The 18,271-nt window shown below is 31.7% G+C and overlaps 1 protein-coding gene across 6 annotated transcripts in view; it reads left to right on the forward strand.

The window, feature by feature from the left end:
• Pds5b (PDS5 cohesin associated factor B) overlaps positions 1-18,271 on the forward strand; it is a 193,399-nt gene that overhangs the window by 118,981 nt on the left and 56,147 nt on the right. For all 6 annotated transcript variants that reach the window (XM_048800816.1, XM_048800814.1, XM_048800815.1 and 3 more), the window contains 3 exons: positions 1,760-1,865; positions 4,230-4,390; positions 16,353-16,476. In XM_048800816.1, coding sequence (XP_048656773.1) covers positions 1,760-1,865; positions 4,230-4,390; positions 16,353-16,476 — 391 coding nt within the window. The remainder of the gene's footprint in view (positions 1-1,759; positions 1,866-4,229; positions 4,391-16,352; positions 16,477-18,271) is intronic.

Here is an 18,271-nt window from a genome sequence, read left to right on the forward strand (position 1 = left end):
TTCATAAAGTTAAATGATATTTAACTTTAAAAGATAATAAAAATATTATTATAGGAACTATTATTATTACCATTTTATAGAGAAGGAGCAGTGAGTTAGAAAGGCATTATATTAAATTAAGAAAGTTGCTACAGAGCCCACCACACTGTACAGTAGCCTCATGAAAGAATCTGCTTTCAGTTCTATCTAGTAGTCAGCTTGCACTCATTTCATCCAACTCTGACAGTGTTAACTAATCTTTTTAGTTTCTGTATTTTTAAAGTTGAATATTTTTTAATAAGACTGAAATTCTTTTTCCTAAATATTTCTTGGCTAATTGCATCTCTTTGAGGAAAGCCTGTTATTTTTCCTATGAGGGCCTCAGAGAATTTTTTTTTTTTTCTAATTGACTACAAGAATATTTTTAAAAGGCTAACCTCAGTTTGCCTTTTAAACATGTGTTTGACATTAATAAATATTAAGTTATATATTAAGTTATTTGCTTTCTTTTGGCCTTTGATATCATATTAGGTAGTTCTGCTTTTCACATTAAAATCTATAATTAGTCTTGAAATTATTTTAGTACAAGGTAGACATAGAGATCCAACCTTTTTTTAAAGGTACATGATAGCTTGCTACTAAAAATATGGAAAAATAATTAGATTAAAAATTTTTATTTGGAGTAAAGATAATGAAAATAGAGTAATCAGGGAAAATGATGAAAAAGAAAACACCCTCAGGAACATACTCTTAAAAGATAAATTTAAGAGATCCCTATAAGGGTGATAGATACACTTGACTCCTCACTTGATATTAAATTTGAGTATATGGGAGTTCATAATCTGCTTGAATCAAATGTATGAAATATGATATGTCAAGAGCTTTGTAATGTTTTGAACAACTAATAATAAAAAAAAATTTGAGTATATGGTATTTTTGAAGAAACATCTGGTAAATATGGAACACTGAATAATTAAATCTTATTTTACATGTTTTTTTGTGTTATTCGATCTGGCATTTTGTTACTTGATTTTGTTGAAAGAACAAATATCCATCAGTTGTGATTGATTATTTTAGGTAATTGTCAATTCCATTACGTGTTTATTTTGAAGTAACATAGGCCTGTTTTTAGAAGAAAACTTGAAAAAATTAAGTTTCCCTTTTGATCTATAGCAGCTCTTTTTTTTTATGTTCTTGTGAGGTTTTATTGTATCTGTTACATAGATATTTTTATACCTTTTAGTAGGAGGCCTGTGCTTTCTGTCTCTTAACAACTGTGCTTAACACACTGTATCTAAGATGATGTTGCCTTTTATTTTATTTTAGTATATTTGGATTAATAATTTTAGATAATTATTAAAGGAGCAAATCAAATAATATTAGCATTTTTACCTCATTTGAATGGATATGGAAAATAACTTTTTTTTTTCTTCTTTGCAGCAGTGGGGGTGTACTAGGATTAAACTGAAGGGTGTTTTACCATTGAATATTCTACATCTCCAGCCTTTTTAGTTTTTCATTTTGAGACAGGAAGGGTCTTGCTAAACTTCCCAGGTTGGCCTTGAACTTGCAGTGCTCCCAAGTAGTTGGGATTACAGGTGTGTACCATCACGCCCAGCAGAGAAGCTCTTTGAAAAGCAGCAGCTCAAATAGTTGATTGTTTTACAACAATGTTTGAAAAACCACTCTAACAAGTTTGTATGGGGCACATGTATATATAATACTGAGGAAGTTTTCTTAGATATTGCTAGTGAATGACTTGTGTTTTTTTATACTTTAGTGCTCTTATTAAGCAAGTGAACAAATCAATAGATGGAACAGCAGATGATGAAGATGAGGGTGTTCCTACTGATCAAGCTATCAGGGCAGGTTTGGAACTGCTTAAGGTAAATATTTTTTTAAAATCAAGTGCCTAATTAGATAATTAGTTAAACATATGTAGCCTATATTACTTGTTATTGAGGTTTGCCTCTAAAGTTTATATTACGTAAGATAAAATTTTCTCTGTTGTTTTAGATAATTTAGAATTTGCATATTCTAATTTGTAATTGAATGTTTTTAGGTTTAAATTCTATTATCTACCTTAGTATTAATACATTAAAATAAGGAGTATAATTTAAGATATCATTAGTAAGCAAAGCATGTGCTAATCGTTTTGTAGAATGAACCTAATTCTTCCTAAAACTCTATTGCATTTCTTATTTTGTTAGATAAAATATACTGGTGACTTTTACTGATTATATCAGTATCAGTTCATGGCTAAAAACATAAAATTGTAAAGAAAACGTTCATAAGCCCTTCATACATAAACATTCATGTTTTTTGTTTCCTTTCACTTTTTTAAAAAAATGCAATTTATATAGTTGAAATTAGATCAAATATTGAATGTTGTATCTTTTCATAAAGTATAAGCATTTTTGTAGTGTTTTTTAAAGATAATATGTTTATGAATGTCAAAAAGCAGATCTGAATTTTAGCTGTTTACTGGCTCTGTGTTTTGGAGCACATTTACTTGTGTATGTTTCCTCTTTAATGATGATAACAATATCTCACAGGCAACTAAATTAAATTGTGTACATGAATTTCTTAGCACAGTTCCTGGCTTGTAGTAAAACTTAATAGCAAACATTTTCTTTTTAGACAGTGATCAGATTAGGGGTATCAGTGATAACTATTCCTTGTTGGATATTTAGATTTTTCTAATTTTATTCTTATAAATATTAGTACTTAAGATGAATTTATTAAGATCTTTTGGAAAATAGGAGGGCATTACTGGTTTGAAAAGAATGATCAATTTTCAAAATGCTTGGAGAAGAATATATATATTTTTGTGTGTGTACATATACATACAATGTGTGTGTGTGCGTGCGCACGCATGTGTATGAAATTTTTTACATATCCTTTTACCGAGAAATTGTGCCCATCTGTAATCCCATCAGTAGTCATGAGGATACCATGTTCTTAACCTTCCCAAACATGGAATATTACAAATATTAATTTTAAAATATTTCCCAATTTGATAAGCAAAAGCAAATAATTTGCAATAATTATTTTAAGGTCGATCAACCTTCCATATATTAATCATTTTTGTTTTCCCTATGGCACTATCATTATTTTTATCTTCATTCATATATCCATTTACATCTCAATATTTTAGGTTTTTTTTTGAACACTGACTTGAATGAGCTTTTATTTTCTTTGCTTTTTTATGGGAAATATTTAATAAAGAAAAAGTAATATATGTTGCAAAATATAGTAATTAATGCCAATGTAAAGTAAGTAGAATGTTACTCAAATTGAGTGTTAAAAATATTTTTCTTTAGTGGTTTTATCTCTCCATTTATCCCCCAGATACTATTGTTCTGAATTTTGAATTCATTATTCTTTTTGTTATTCTTGATAGTTTTATGATAGTTGTCTGTCTACATGTCCCTAAATAAAATTGTTTAATTTGGTTGTTTATGAATCTTACAAGTATGGCATTCTATGCAGTACATTTTTCTGCTACTTTTTTCTTCTTATATTCCATTTTTGAGTCTCCATTTTTCTACTCTGAAAAATCCTCTGGAGGATTTTTATTATTTTTATGTTTTAAAATCCTACCCATCTGACTTGAAAAGTGTTTCTTGGGAGTGTATGTCTAATTTGATTTTATCCCTATAGTTACACAGTTTTCTCAGGATCATTTTTTTTTTCCCCAGTGCCTTCTTTATAATCTAATATAGTTTATGTTAGGATCTATTTTTTGCTTTACTTCTGTTTCATGCTTCTTTCAGTGTAATTACTATGTTGTATTGTTACTTTATAGTATCTTTTACTATCACCAGAGTTTTTACCCTTTCCCTAAATTACTTTTTTCAAAATGTTCTTAGCTATTCTCTTCTAATTCCTTTATTTAGAAATAAAGATGCTTCACCTGATTCTTTTTTATGTCCCTTTTTTTCCTACCCTCATCACCACACCCAAATAATCCTACATAGTAATCAAAATCAAGTTTTGACTAGAATTATGTTAACATACTATTTAATTTGGGAAGAAATTATTTTTACATGTAATGCAGTCTTCCTGCACAGGAAGATTTCTATTATATATAATAAGTTTATCATTTTATTTATAGTGCTTTCAGTTTCTTGTTAGCATAATTATTTTTGTATTGATTTGATTTGTACTATATCTGATATTTAGTATTTTGGATTTGCATTATAAGGATGAAAAGGTTTTACACATGATATTTATGACTCATTTTCTAGGTCCTCTCATTTACACATCCTATCTCATTTCATTCTGCTGAAACATTTGAATCACTTCTGGCTTGTCTGAAAATGGATGATGAAAAAGTAGCAGAAGCTGCACTACAAATTTTCAAAAACACAGGAAGCAAAATTGAAGAGGATTTCCCACACATCAGATCGTGAGTTGAACTTATTTTGATAAATGTTTTGGGCATATTGTTGCTTAAGTAATAACTAGAATCTTTTAAAGTTTTTTGGGAAATCTTGGGGAAAGATTGTCAGGTTACCTTATTCTATGCTGTTCAATGGAACTTATCCTTTCCTGAGAGAAAGCACTGATTGATATTTTAGAAGATTAATGAAAAAGCAAGGTAAACATGCCACATCTTTATGAGGCATTAGTTTTACTTAAAAGATTTTGATGAACAGAATTTTATAGTAAGTCTGTCCCTGGCATATTATAGCATGGGATAAACAGTTCACTTGATTTAAAGTAGAGGGAGAAATTTCAGCAGGACTCTTTACTTTCTTCTGTGATTAAGTGTACTACTGGATCAAAATTTTCATAAGCTGTGTTTTATTTGACATAGGGATATAGGGAAGCATCAAATACTCATCTTAATAGCAGTATAATATTTTCTGTATTCTAGTGTTTCTAAGAAGTAGAATTTGAGTTGTTATTCGAGGGCTAATAGTAGTTTTCATTGTTCAAGATTCTGTAATAGCCCCAAAGAGTAAGTGTTCAATTTTTCTGTGTTACTTCTTATTTTTCTATATATGCCTCATGTTTTTGGAGATAAGATTTGACAGGTGGTCCTGATATTGCCACAGTCATCAGTGGTTGGTTTTACCTCTTCCTCATCACTTCTGGCTTAGCCACTGTTCTAGTTAGTTGTGGTTGGGATAGCATGCTTCTTCATGTAGAAGAATTGCCTATTGCCTTTTTCCTCATGAAGACTATTGGCACAGGTAGCTCTTAGAGTGAGGTATAAATTTTATTATTCCTTTCTAGAAACTGCTGATAAATAGGACAAAGGCATTATTTAAATAGTAATTGAAATATACCAAAATTTTCTAATAATAGTCTCTTTGGTAAGAAGGAGAAATCTTATTGTTTGGAACTGCCTTATTAATTTCTAAGTTGAGTTCAGAGTGTAAGTTTTTCTATGGAATGGCATGGTGGCTCTTGTAGACAGATCAGAGATCAGAGTTTGACCCTCACTACCATCATCGTATGTACCATTTACGGAATACCTACATAATATACTGTCTCATATGAATTTTATAATAATTCAGTGAAGTATGATTATTATCCTAATCTTCCAAGTGAGGAGTCTAATGTTCAATGAGGCAATTGGTTCTGGGTCATATAACTAACAAGAGCAGGGGCATGACTACATTTATGTTCATTGACTCCATGCCTACAGAAACATAACCATTATGGTACAGTTCCTTTTTTAAAAATATCTTTTTAGATATTGATGGACCTTTATTTTATTAATTTATTTATATTCAGTGCTGAGAATCGAACCCAGTGCCTCATACATGCTAGGCAAATGCTCTACCACAGATTCACAACTCTGGGGGGGGAGGGGGAAGGGAGCTTTCTTTCTTATTTAGAACTTTGAACAAGTTTTATTTGACTTATTCATTGGGGATTTATATTATCTTTATTCTAGATTGTGTTTCCTATTATCCTTTGTGTTTTAAAGAAACATTGTTTGACCTTGACACAGCGCCACACCCCTGTAATCCCAGTGAATCAGAAAGCTGAGGCAGTAGAACTGCAAGTGTGAGGCCACCTCAGCAACTTGGTGAGGCCCTAAGCAACTTAGCGAGATCCTATCTTAAAAAAAGGACTAGGAATGTAGCTCAGTGGTAAAATGCCTCTAGGATCAATCCCCAGTGCTCACAAAAAAACCCCCAACAAAACAGAAAACATTGATGTATTTTTAAGAGAACTAAAAGAACAAGGTTGAAAGGTTGACATTTTAAAATACTCAAGGGCATTTTAAAATGTGCTGCTTTAATATGGAATTGAAACACTTAAAATAACTTGGTTTATATGCTGAGTATATTTTAAATGTCTCTCATGAAGAGAATTAACTGATATTGAATACTTGCTGTGTATATACACTATTCTCAGTAATTTATTGTATATGCCTTCCAGGAGATAAAATATGAACATTTTGTGTTTTAAATTATTAAATTGGTAGTTAATGTTGAGGAAAAATGATGAGTATGTGAATGTTCATTAAATTTTCTTCTCTTGAATTGACCAAAATAATTAAAAAGAACCAGAGGAAAATATAATTAAATAGAATGTACCACAAAGAACTGGCACCAGGTATGCCATTTAGACTAAATTAAATAATACATATCCCTAAATCAGGTATATAAGGCATTTATAGTAAGTATCTTCTTATTTGGTAATTTAAAGGGGAGACTATAAGGTAGAGATAGGCTTTGAGAAAAATAAGGAAAACCTGGTTTCACCTGTAATATTAATACAGGAGAGGCATTGTAATAATTTTTTATTAGGCCAGTCTATTGTTCTTAGTTGGAAAAATAATGATCCAAGGTGTGATAAGAAGGGAACTGTTGGGGCTGGGGATGTGGCTCAAGCGGTAGCGCGCTTGCCTGGCATGCGTGCGGCCCAGGTTCGATCCTCAGCGCCACATACAAAACAAAGATGTTGTGTCCGCCGATAACTAAAAAATAAATATTAAAATTCTCTCTCTCTCTCTCTCTCTCTCCCTCTCTTAAAAAAAAAAGAAGGGAACTATGAAGGAAATATTTAACTATTAACAGGAAAAGAGAAAATTATGTGCTTTAATGGATGGTGAATTATGATGTTCTCTTCTGACTCAGCTTTTCTCTCAGGAGTTTGAATCACCCCAAAGTAGGAAAACTAAGAGTCCTTTTATAGCCCATATTCCAAATGGAACTGATTGTCATCTTTTTAAGGCAATTTTTTTTTTTTTTGTACTGAGATTGAACCCAGAAGCACTTTAACACTGAGCTACACCTGCAGCTATACCTTTTTACTTTTTATTTTGAGACAGTCTCTCACTGAGTTGCTGAGGGTGTTAAGTTGCTGAGACTGGCCTTGAACTTGCCATCCTCCTTCTGTTTCAGCTGAGTTGCCGGGATTCCTTGTCCTTTTTAACGAATTTTGGGGAGAAATTACACAAGAGACAAGGATTCACTACTTACAGTCCTGACTTCCTCTCCTGTGCTACTTAGCTGATTAAGTCACTATAGCTGGAGTAGGAGTATTGGTATTAATTTATTTTTCCTGGTACTGGGAATCAAACCTAGGACCTCACACATGTGAGGGAAGTGCTCTACCACTGACCTATGTCCTTACTCCTTGATGTTAAATTTTAAAAGATGTATTCAGTGTCTAGTCTGCAGAGAGACACTTTCGTTTAAAATGTCATAGCCAGAAACAAGTTCCTTACTCCCAAAATAATTAACAGAATACAAATTAGCTAACAAAATCTTTGTAAATATTTTAGCATTCATGAAATTGTTGATAAATAAGTACTATTTAGAAAATTGAGTTTTTCAAGATAAAAAGAAAATTGTAGTTGCTTTAAACTGCCAAGAAAGTTAAACAACTAATGTCATCTGGGGGAAAAAAGAGGGAGAACAAAAATAAGATAATAAAGGGAAAGAAGCAAAGGTTAAGAAGAACTAAAATATCTTTATATAATTTTATAGCTAGCATAGAATAGAATAAACAATATAGAAAAAATGGGGCATGAGGAAGTTGTATAGAATGTGGAGAAAATGGTCAGAAAATGAAGGCAGTTAAAGAGAATGAATTGCAGTTAGTGAAAAACCATTATTGGTTTTTCTGGAGAAGAAAGCTGAGTAATGGGAAATGAAAATATTCAAGAAAATAGCAATAACAACAACAATAATAGTAATAATAAACTTTTTAGAATTAATCTGGAGATCAGGTACTTGTATTTTAAGAAAATAACCTGGTACAATTTACTGAATTATGGGAGTGGGTTCCCAGAAATGAGACATAAAGAAAAAAAAAGATAATGTACAGCAAAAGGAAATGAGACTGAATTCTTTTCAACTAATAATTTAACACCTGGAGAGTTTTGAAGAAAAAGGAATATAACTAAAGAATTCCCTTGCCATCCTAAGTTGTGTGTAAGTAAAGGCAAATGAAAAGCATCTTCAAGTATAGAGGGCTCTGAAAATGTATTTTCCTTTTTTATTTTGAGATCACTTCTTCTATCCACTTGTATGCCTTTCTCATTGGAATTTGTTTGCGTATGCCATTAAATTTGCCATTTATTTTCTTCTTATTTCTATATGTCCTACATAAATACTCTTGAATATTTACTTTCAAACATGGCTATGAAAATTCATTTGGAAAACTGCATTGTCTTTTTTTTTTTTTAAAGGATAATGCTAAGAAGTAAAATTGCCTTATGAGGGGGGAAGAAAAAACCTAATAGAGTATAATTATAAAAGAAATTGAGAAAATTTATTCTCTAATAAAAGCACTAAGAAAAGGAGGGGGGAGGGGGAGAGAGATTGATTTCATTTCAAATCTGTGATAAATCAGGAATTCTGATTCTTTTTAATTGTTCAGAATGTGGGATTAAAAAAAGAAAAGCACTCAATTCTTTAAAGCATGGATGCTAAAACTGAATGAAATACACTTTCCTAAAAGAAAGCTAAGACAAATCTTAGTAATGATTTCTGTGTAAGTGAAATTTTAGCAAATAGAATTTTACTGTAGTAAAATAAGAGTATATTGTGGCCAGATGTAGTTTATTCTAGGAATACCAAGAGGATTGGTATTATTAAGCTTCATATTCATGTTTATAATTTATTATATAAGTAGGAAAAAGGGGATACCATAAATCATTTTGATAAATGCTGAAAGTGCTTCTGATTTAAAAATAAGAATCAGTCTACTACTGACTGAATTTAATTTTATAGGAATAAATATAACATAATGAATATTTCTCAAACCAGTACAGTACAGTACAGTAAACCATTAGAAATATTTCCCATAAAATCAGGAACAAGATAAGAAACAACACCATCCCTGTGATTATTTAACATTGTTTTTGAATATTAGCCAGTGTAATTGCATAAGAAAATAAGAGGAACAAGTATTGGAAAGTCAAAAACAAAACTAATAATTTTTCGTGGAAAATCCAGGAGAATAAACTGAAAAACTACTAGAAACAGGGTAGCAAAAACAAATATGTTAAAATTCAAAACTTTTCTTATATATCACTAACTATATATCAACATTTAGAAAACATAGAGTGAAGCATTAGAAAATCTAATAGTAAAGTGTACAAAAAATTTGCAAACCTTTAATGGTAGATGAGAAGTATAATATTTAATATTATAAATAACATTGATCAGGAAAAATTAGGTTGCCCAATAAATAACTAGGAAGCTGTTTTCAAAAGAAAAATGAATCTAGTCTGTTTTCCTTGATTTTTACATATATTCAAGTGAATCCCAGCTAAAGTCTTAATGTATCTAAGATTTTAAATACACAAAATGAGTACTAAAATATTAATATGGTTCTATAGTTTTTGTTTTTTGGGGAGGGGACACTAATATGAAGTCATAAATCAAGTATTAATGGATGGGATTTTTAAAAAAATTTTTTTATTAAAAATATTTATGAATCCCCTAGTGGAGGGTATTGAAAATGAACTGGATGGGCTCTCTGCCCTTATTTTTTAGTGTTGTGTATGGAAGAACTACTATTCAGATAAAAGCCAAAATCTTAAAACGATGTTGAAGTGATGTGCTGGAAAACTATTTTCAATATGTATAACTTTTAAAAGTTTAATTTCTCCAATTTATAAAAACTCTTAACGAAGGAATAACAAATAAGTCTCACAGTGGAATGTTAGCAAATGGAAGAACAGAAAATTCTTTCAGCCTTCCAAGTCATGAAAATGTGTTTCTGTAAACAAGGAAATACAAATAAAAACAATTGAATTATATATATCCAGCTTTAGTTAGCATTCTAGTGATGTTGTCCTTACTGGAATGCGAATATATATCGATACAGCCATTCTGGGTTGGTAACGTGGGTAATGCATTCAGTCGTAAAATGTGTGTAGTCTTTGCTCTGCAGTTTCACTTTTAGGAACTTATCCTGGAGATAATTTGAAAAGATACCCACATAATCATTATGTGGGCCAAAATCCTCTCAGACAGACAGAAACTATACTAGGTATTTTAAACAAAAATATATTAACACAGGTGTGTGGAGGATGAAAGATCAAAAAATTGCACTGATAATCCAGAGGTAAGAATTGCTGTAAGTAGCTGCTATGCTGGCCTGGGAAGAAATGGTGTTCAGAGGTAGAGGAGCTGTGTCAGTATTGCCCACCTTCCTGCAAGGTGTGATGGGCCTGAGAGCAGTAAAGTTATTACTCAGAAGGCCTAAAGAAGCTCTAGTGTCTCTTTGGAGGAAGCCAGCTCTCAAAGTAGTCTGGAAAATGTGGATTTATATCTCCAGAGTCTCAGAGCAGTTTATAAGGGGATAGATTTAAAGTTCAGAGACAGTGTGTAAATAACTACTAGCTCAGGAATATTTATGGTATTGTTGAGTTTAACTCTAAATGTTCATCAGTATAAGATTGGTTATATTAGTTACATTAGTTTTGGTGTAGTTATACACTAAAGAGCTATTTGGCTGTCAAGCAGTATCTGACAATGAGAAGGTTAATGTTAAGCAAAATTCATCATAGAAAGGTCTATACAACATTGTTAGGTGAAAGATGTTTCTAAATTGTGTATTCTATGTTCTTATTTCTTTAATAATATGTTTATGCATTAATAATATATCTAGAGAAATTTTAAAAGCATGTTCCAAAAAGTGTTGGATATTATTTCAGAATATTGGGATTTGGGGGGATTTTTCTTCATGCTTTTAATGTATTTTTTCAGTTTTCTTTTTTGGAGTTTTCTACATGTATGATTATCATCAGGAAAAATATTTTTTTAATTTGTGGAAAGAAAACTAATCAAGGAATAAGGAATTTCTTCTAATAGGAAAAAGAGAGAAGGTAGAGGTAGCTGCTTTATTTACTTCCATTTACTTCTAAGGTCTGCTGAGTACTTCAGAATTCATGAAATTATTTTTTCTTCCTTATGTTCATTGTTTTGTTTTCTGTAAATGAGTATGCAAAACATTGTACCCACTTAGAGTTTCACATAATCAACTTAAAAAATCCCAGATACAGTTGTTTATTACTTGTGTGATCTATGATTTTTTTCTTTGTTACTGAGAAAAGATATTGATGTTTATATTATTGAATTAGATTAATTTGGGTCTTATCTGGAGAATTTGGTTGACTAAATTAACCACAGAAAATAATGTTTAATGTCTGGAATGTTTATGGTATTGTTTGGTTACTAAGTATCAACAGATGCAAATATCTATTGATACTTGGTAACCAGTGGTGATATTCTCATTGTCTTACCCTCTTCACTAAATAGTTGAACACTTTCATAAAAAGGAACTCCTAATCTATGTTTTGATTTTCAGTGTTGCATTTGTTTAGGAAAGGCAGGGTAAATATTTTAGTCTTTTATTTTATTTAATAGTGTTAACAAACTAATGTTCTCCAAAGATGACCAGAGTGTTGGTTTTTAAAGAATGTGTCATTTTAAACTCATGAATTTACAGATACTTGTGTTTCAGTCAGTTCCAATGAACACGTTGATTGATGCCCACATTGTTCTAGTCATAACCCTGGGAGTTTATTCAAGTTGGCCCTGGGTCCCTTTGAACAATCCAGTAGTCTTTATAATTTCTTTACTGTCTCTTCTAATTTCTTTACTATTTGGTATGACAGGATGTTCCAGGCCTATCTAGTATATGTCTAGCCTGCACCTATAATTGGCTCTTTTCCCAAGGAGCCCAGGTTCCTTTTCATGGGAATAGCATTAAGAAATCAGAAAGCGAGTCCTGTGGGCACTAATTGCTAACATGTATGACATGGTTCTGGGAAAATTCATAAGACATAGTTCGCAAAATTTTTTGAAAGGTAAAATGCCCTGTGTGTTTATCCTGATTCTTGTATTTCAAATTTAACACTATAGGCTTTTTACTGAACCTCATCAATTTTGTTTGTTTTTCTTTTTCCTGTGTGAAGATGGCATAGGATAAAACTGTTATATACTAACTCTTGCTTTATCCCATATTCTATTCATACCAGTCTCAGTATAGCAATAGCACCACCAATTTAATCCCTAAAAATGTTTGTTTACTTGTTTAGGTAGTTCTCTTTGTATGTGGGGTATATCACATTAGAGATCTGTAGTTAAATTTCTTTCTGTGCTTTAAAGTTACTTGGAATAATACTTTTTTTGGGTAGTTAAGCCATTACATGGATACTCATTGCATTCATATTTGTTTATTTTGGGGGTACCAGGGATTTAACCCAGGCCAAGCCACATTCCCAGCCCTTTTTTTAAATTTTAATTTTGAGTTGGGGTTCTGCTAAGTTGGTGAGGCTGGTTTGAACTTGTAATCCTCTTGCCTCAGCCCCTGATTCCTTGGAATTACAGGTGTGTACCACTGCACCTGGCTCATTTTATTTTTTAAGATGTTGCTCTTTTAAAATTTAACGTTAGTTTTATATTATGTGAAGTAATTCAGTGTTGATAAAAATCTAAAAGAAGCAAAATGTAGTCTAGGAAGTCTACTATCCCTTAACTTTCCATTCTATTACTTTCCTATAGATGAAAATATGTATTCACATACCCCTTTTGATGAATAAATTATAACATACACCATACACAGTTCTACCTTTCTTTTCTTTAGCTACATATACTGGAGGTGGTTCCATATTTAAATATAGAGATCCTCATTTGTTTTGTGGATATATCTTTATTTATTTAACCATTTCCTTATTTGGACATTTGGGTTGTTTCAGGTATTATAAATAATCCTATAGTGTTCCTTTTGCATGCATCTTTTGTTGTTTTTGACAGTTATCTTTGAGAGTGATTGCAAAAAGTCAGAGAGTAAAATGCGTATATAATTATGCTAGATATTACTTATTCCCATTCATAGTGATTATATATTGTACATCTTCAGTAGCAGTGTGCCTGATTCTCAACGTACTATTGTTATGAAATGTATCTTTTTTTAACTTTGGTCATCTTCCTTATTCTGCTAATCTTTGAGAATAGTATAGCCATTGCTACTTTCTTTTGTATTAGTGTTTGTTATGGCATATTATTTTCTATTTTTTAAAAACTCTTTTAGTTCTTCCTGGGACTTGGTATTTAAAGTGGGCGGGGTTCTTACAAATATCTTAATTAGGGCTTTGCTGTTGTTGTTACTTATGTTTCTTTGTTATTAACTTGGTTGTTTTTGGTCCAGTTTGACAACGGTCTTTCAGTTAGACTGTTCAGACCATTTGCATTTAATATAATTATTGATATGGTCAGTTTTGAGACAGGGTCTTGCTAAGTTGCCTAGGGCCTCAGTAATTTGCTGAGGAAGGCTTTGCATTTTCGATCCTTCTGCCTTGGCTTCCTGAGTTGCTGGGATTACAGGTGTGAGCTGCCAAACCTGACCTTATTTAATTTTATTGTTTCTGTTGCTACATCCTCAATTCACATATCTTTTCTTCTGCAGCATATAATTTGCTTTTAATCCCATCCATGTATTTTTCATTTAAAATATTGTGTTTTTATGTTTATTTTAAATTCCATTTTTGTCTCATATTTTATTTCTATCCTTATTTCTATCTTGGGCATATGGAACATATTTCTTTGAACATATTTATAAGATATGTCTTAATGTCTTTGTAATTCCATATTTGTGTCACTTCTAAGTCTGTTTCTGTTGATTAATTTTCCGCTTGGTTATTAGTGTTCTCTATGCTGTTGGTTGTAGAAATGAGTTACCAGAACTGACTGTGTTGAGGAAAAAATTTTTTTAATTACTTTTTACAGATTATAATTATTAACATGTTATATATAAATTAATGGGATTCACTGTAATATTTTCATACATATACATCCTGTGCATTGATTATTTTCACCCACCATTCTGTTGTCTACCTCTGTTCCCACTCCTCTTCCCGGGGGCTAAGAGTTCTTTTTCAGCTTTCAAGTCTCTTTGGGGTAGGGGAGATTTTCTATCCTACTGCATTCCTACATTATTTTCCTTGTCTTGGGTAACTTTTTCTCATATATATCATGGATCATTTTCTAGCCAAAAATTGGGCATACCCCTCTGTGGATTCCTAGTACTCACACTGTCTTCTTTTGTGGCGTCCTGTTCTTTAATACTTTACCCTTGAAGTCAGAGCTGCCGCCTTCTACCTGAATTTCAATCTCTTTCTCAATTCCGTCTTTATTTGAGTTACTCCTTTAAAAAAAATTATTGTTGTTATTATTTCAATACAGAGGGTTGAACTGAGGGGCACTTTACCACTATGCTATACCTCCAGCTCTTTATATTTTTCATTTTAAGACTGGTTCTAGTGGGTTACAGAGATTGCCTTCAACTTGCCTTCCTCCTGCCTCAGCCTCCTGAGTAGCTAGGATTATACATGTGGGCCACTGTGCCTGGCTTTCGTTACTTCTTGTACTGTGGCTTGGGAATTGTCTCCTTGGATTAAGCTGGGGAAGATGTAATAATTGTTTGCCATCTTTTAAGACCTGTTACCTATTGTCTAGTGCCTGAAACCTTTAACATATTTAGTTTGTTTTCTGGCTAAGTCAAGGGAATAAATCCAGTTTCATTTACATCATCTGCAGCAGACATTCTCTTGGTGCACTTTTAATTTCCTTGCTTGTTTTTGATTAGAGTGAAAGTAAACATTTTTTTCATATATTTCAAGGTAATATTGTCTTTCTTTAACACATTTTTTTAAAAAATTTTGTTTTAGTTGTAGATGGACCCAGTACATTTATTTTATTTACTTATTTTATGTGGTCCTGAGGACCAAACCCAGTGTCTCACACATGCCAGTCAGGTGCTCTACCACTGAGCCACAGCTCCCAGCCCTAATATTGTCTTTTGATGATCTTTGTACCTTTTCATGTCCAGCCCATTTTTCTATGGTATTATTGGTCTTTTCATTTTCTATTTTTGGACGGCTTTTTATGTTAGGGATAGCAACTCTTTTTCCATATAATATGAAATCTTAATGTTCCTGTTCAGTTTTTTGTTTGGCTTTTAATTGTACTTTGTATTGGTATCATGTGAGATTCTACTCTTCAACTGTGATGAGTTATTGTATCTCTGAATTCTTCATATTGGTTTGGTATTGGGCAGTGAGAAAGATTGCTTTTACCATGTGATGTTTGAATAATAGTTAAGAGCACCGTCTTTATTCAATCTTCATTGTAAGGTTTTGAGTGGTAGAATGATGTGATACATGGGTGTTCTTCCAGGTAGCTACATGACTTCACTCCTCATCTCCCCTAGAATTCTGCTCAAGCATTACTTTATCAGAAGGGGCCTGTATTTAAAATTCTCTTTTACATTCCCCTCTTCACTTTTATCTTTCTCCTCCTTTTCTTTTTTCCCCCTCTATAGTAGTTATCACAATTTGGTATAACACATTTATGTTATCATTTGTCTTGTTTCTAAGATGCTGGTAGCATGAAGGCAAGGATTTGGGGCCCTTAATAGTGCTCAACTCATAATACTGCTTAATGAGTATTGGTTAATCTGATTTCCCTTTGTGTAGGTTGTTCTGGCACAAAGCAAAAGATAAATTGGAAGAGGCAGACTTCAGAAAGAACACAACCTCCCATCACAGTGGTCTAGTTGTAAGGTGGCAGAAACTTTGTTAGAGTGATAGCAGTGAGAATAAAGAGAAAGGCCTCATGGGAATGCCATTAGAAAGGAGTGGATTATCAGCCTTATTTGTACTTATAATTATCGAATAAAAATTTTAAAACAAAATACTTGTATTTGGTTTATATTGGTAATATAGACATTTGTAAGGCAAAATTATAGGCCATTGAAAGTGAGTCTGAGTAGATCTCAGTGATTAGTTTTTGGTCTCACAAAGCTTAAAAAAACAAATATTAAAGTATCTGACAAATCATACTAGTTTTTCTGGTTTATTGTTTTTCTTTGATTTTTATTTTTAGAGCATTGCTTCCTGTTTTACATCACAAATCTAAAAAAGGACCCCCTCGTCAAGCCAAATATGCCATTCATTGTATCCATGCGATATTTTCTAGTAAAGAGACCCAGTTTGCACAGATATTTGAGGTAATGAGAATTTTCTTTATTTCATACATCATTACTAAAAAGGAAATATTGATGACTTTTGCAGAATGTTTACATTATTTTGTACATTTTCAGAATTTAAATCAGGGAAAATCAACATTGATAAATGATTAAAACATGAAAATTTCTGATTATTCAGTTGTTTAACACTGATTCAGATTCAGAAATCAAATTATATAATACTTTTTGACATTGCTTTATATATTTGCATTTGGAGACTTACTGTAGGGTAATTACATATCAAATTATAGTTATTGATAGTAGGTAACAGATGATTATTCTGTCAGTTTACAGGTTTAAAAATTTGAATTCTGTTTGAGGTACTGAGGGTATAGGGTTTGGAAATCAATATTAATTGGTATTTAAAGTAAGTAAGTTTATACTTTTATGACTAACTGAAGTATGTTTCAGATATAAAGTGTGTCTTTTCAGTATACATTTGTATTATTTTCTATACACTTTAAATTACTTGCACCTAAATATTTATTGCAGTCTTTTATAACTAAGGACTGTCTTTGAAACTTGTTATTGCAAATAAAAGTTATAAAAATCTGTAAAATCCTAATTTATAATTTTACTTTAGGAACTTTCAGTGAAGTCAAAACAATTTGGAAAACATGCCAATGGTATCTACTATAGATACTTGTAATCTCTTATTAAGTAGTTTTTATGCTAATTTTGTCATATTTTCATGTATTATGTTAAACTGTGAGAAGGAAGAAAAGTGCTCTCTTCTTCCAAACAACTTTTTATTTTATGTTTTTTTTTCTGTAGATTATAAATAATTTAATTTTTGTGCATTTGGATGTGGGTTTTTTCCTATAGTTTGTTTTTGTGTATGAGAATGGCTTTAATAAATTCATATTGACCTGTGAGAAACTTGTTTTTCTTTTTCTTTCTTTTCTCTCCCTTTTTTTAAAATTAGTTCTAATCAGTTATACATGACAGTAGAAAGTTCTTTGATTCATAATACACAAATGGAGCAGAATTTTTCAGTTCTCTGGTTGTACATGAGTTAACACTATTCAAGCAGTCATACATGTACCTAGGGTAATGATATCCGTCTCATTCCACCATCTTTCCTACCGCCTGCTTTTTCTTCTTTATCTCTTTTTTAATTTTTGTAATTGGCTCTTGAACCCAGGGACACTTAACCACTGAGCCACACCTCCAAGCCTTTTTTTTTTTTTTTTTTGCTTTTTACAATTTTGAAGACAGGGTTTTGCCAAGTTGTTTAGAGCCTCACTTAGTTGCTGGGGCTGGCCTGGAAATTGCATTCCTCCTGCCTTAGCCTCCAGAGTTGCTGGGATTGAAGGTGTGTGCCGTTGTGCCTGGCTGCTTTTCTTGATTCATCTTTTTGTTTCATTGATGATGATGAGAGTAAGTTGTGCTTTTAGAGTACTTTTATTTATTTATTTTTTTAATATTTTATCTGTTACTTAATTTCATCTTCACTAGCATCCCAACTGTATTCCTTTAACTGTAATGGTCAAGTTTTGGAGAAAATGTTTCCTAGATATCTCTGGCCTTTTTGCGGTTGCTGTTATGTCAGGATCTGACTGTTAATTTTGCTTTTCCAGAAATGTTTTTATTAATGTAACTATAATATCAAACTCTTTATAATAAACTAATTGAAAAAGTTATTTATGCTATCATAATTTTGTTGACAATATGAACAACAAACTGGCACTTAGCTAGGTGTACTTTGTAAGTACTAAGGGAGTTTATCAGGTGGCATGAAGTAAACTCACTTAAATACATTTTGGACTAAATTAAG

The sequence above is a fragment of the Marmota marmota genome, unplaced genomic scaffold (genome assembly GCF_001458135.2).
Source record: "Marmota marmota marmota unplaced genomic scaffold, marMar, whole genome shotgun sequence".
Classification (NCBI taxonomy): Eukaryota; Metazoa; Chordata; class Mammalia; order Rodentia; family Sciuridae; genus Marmota; species Marmota marmota.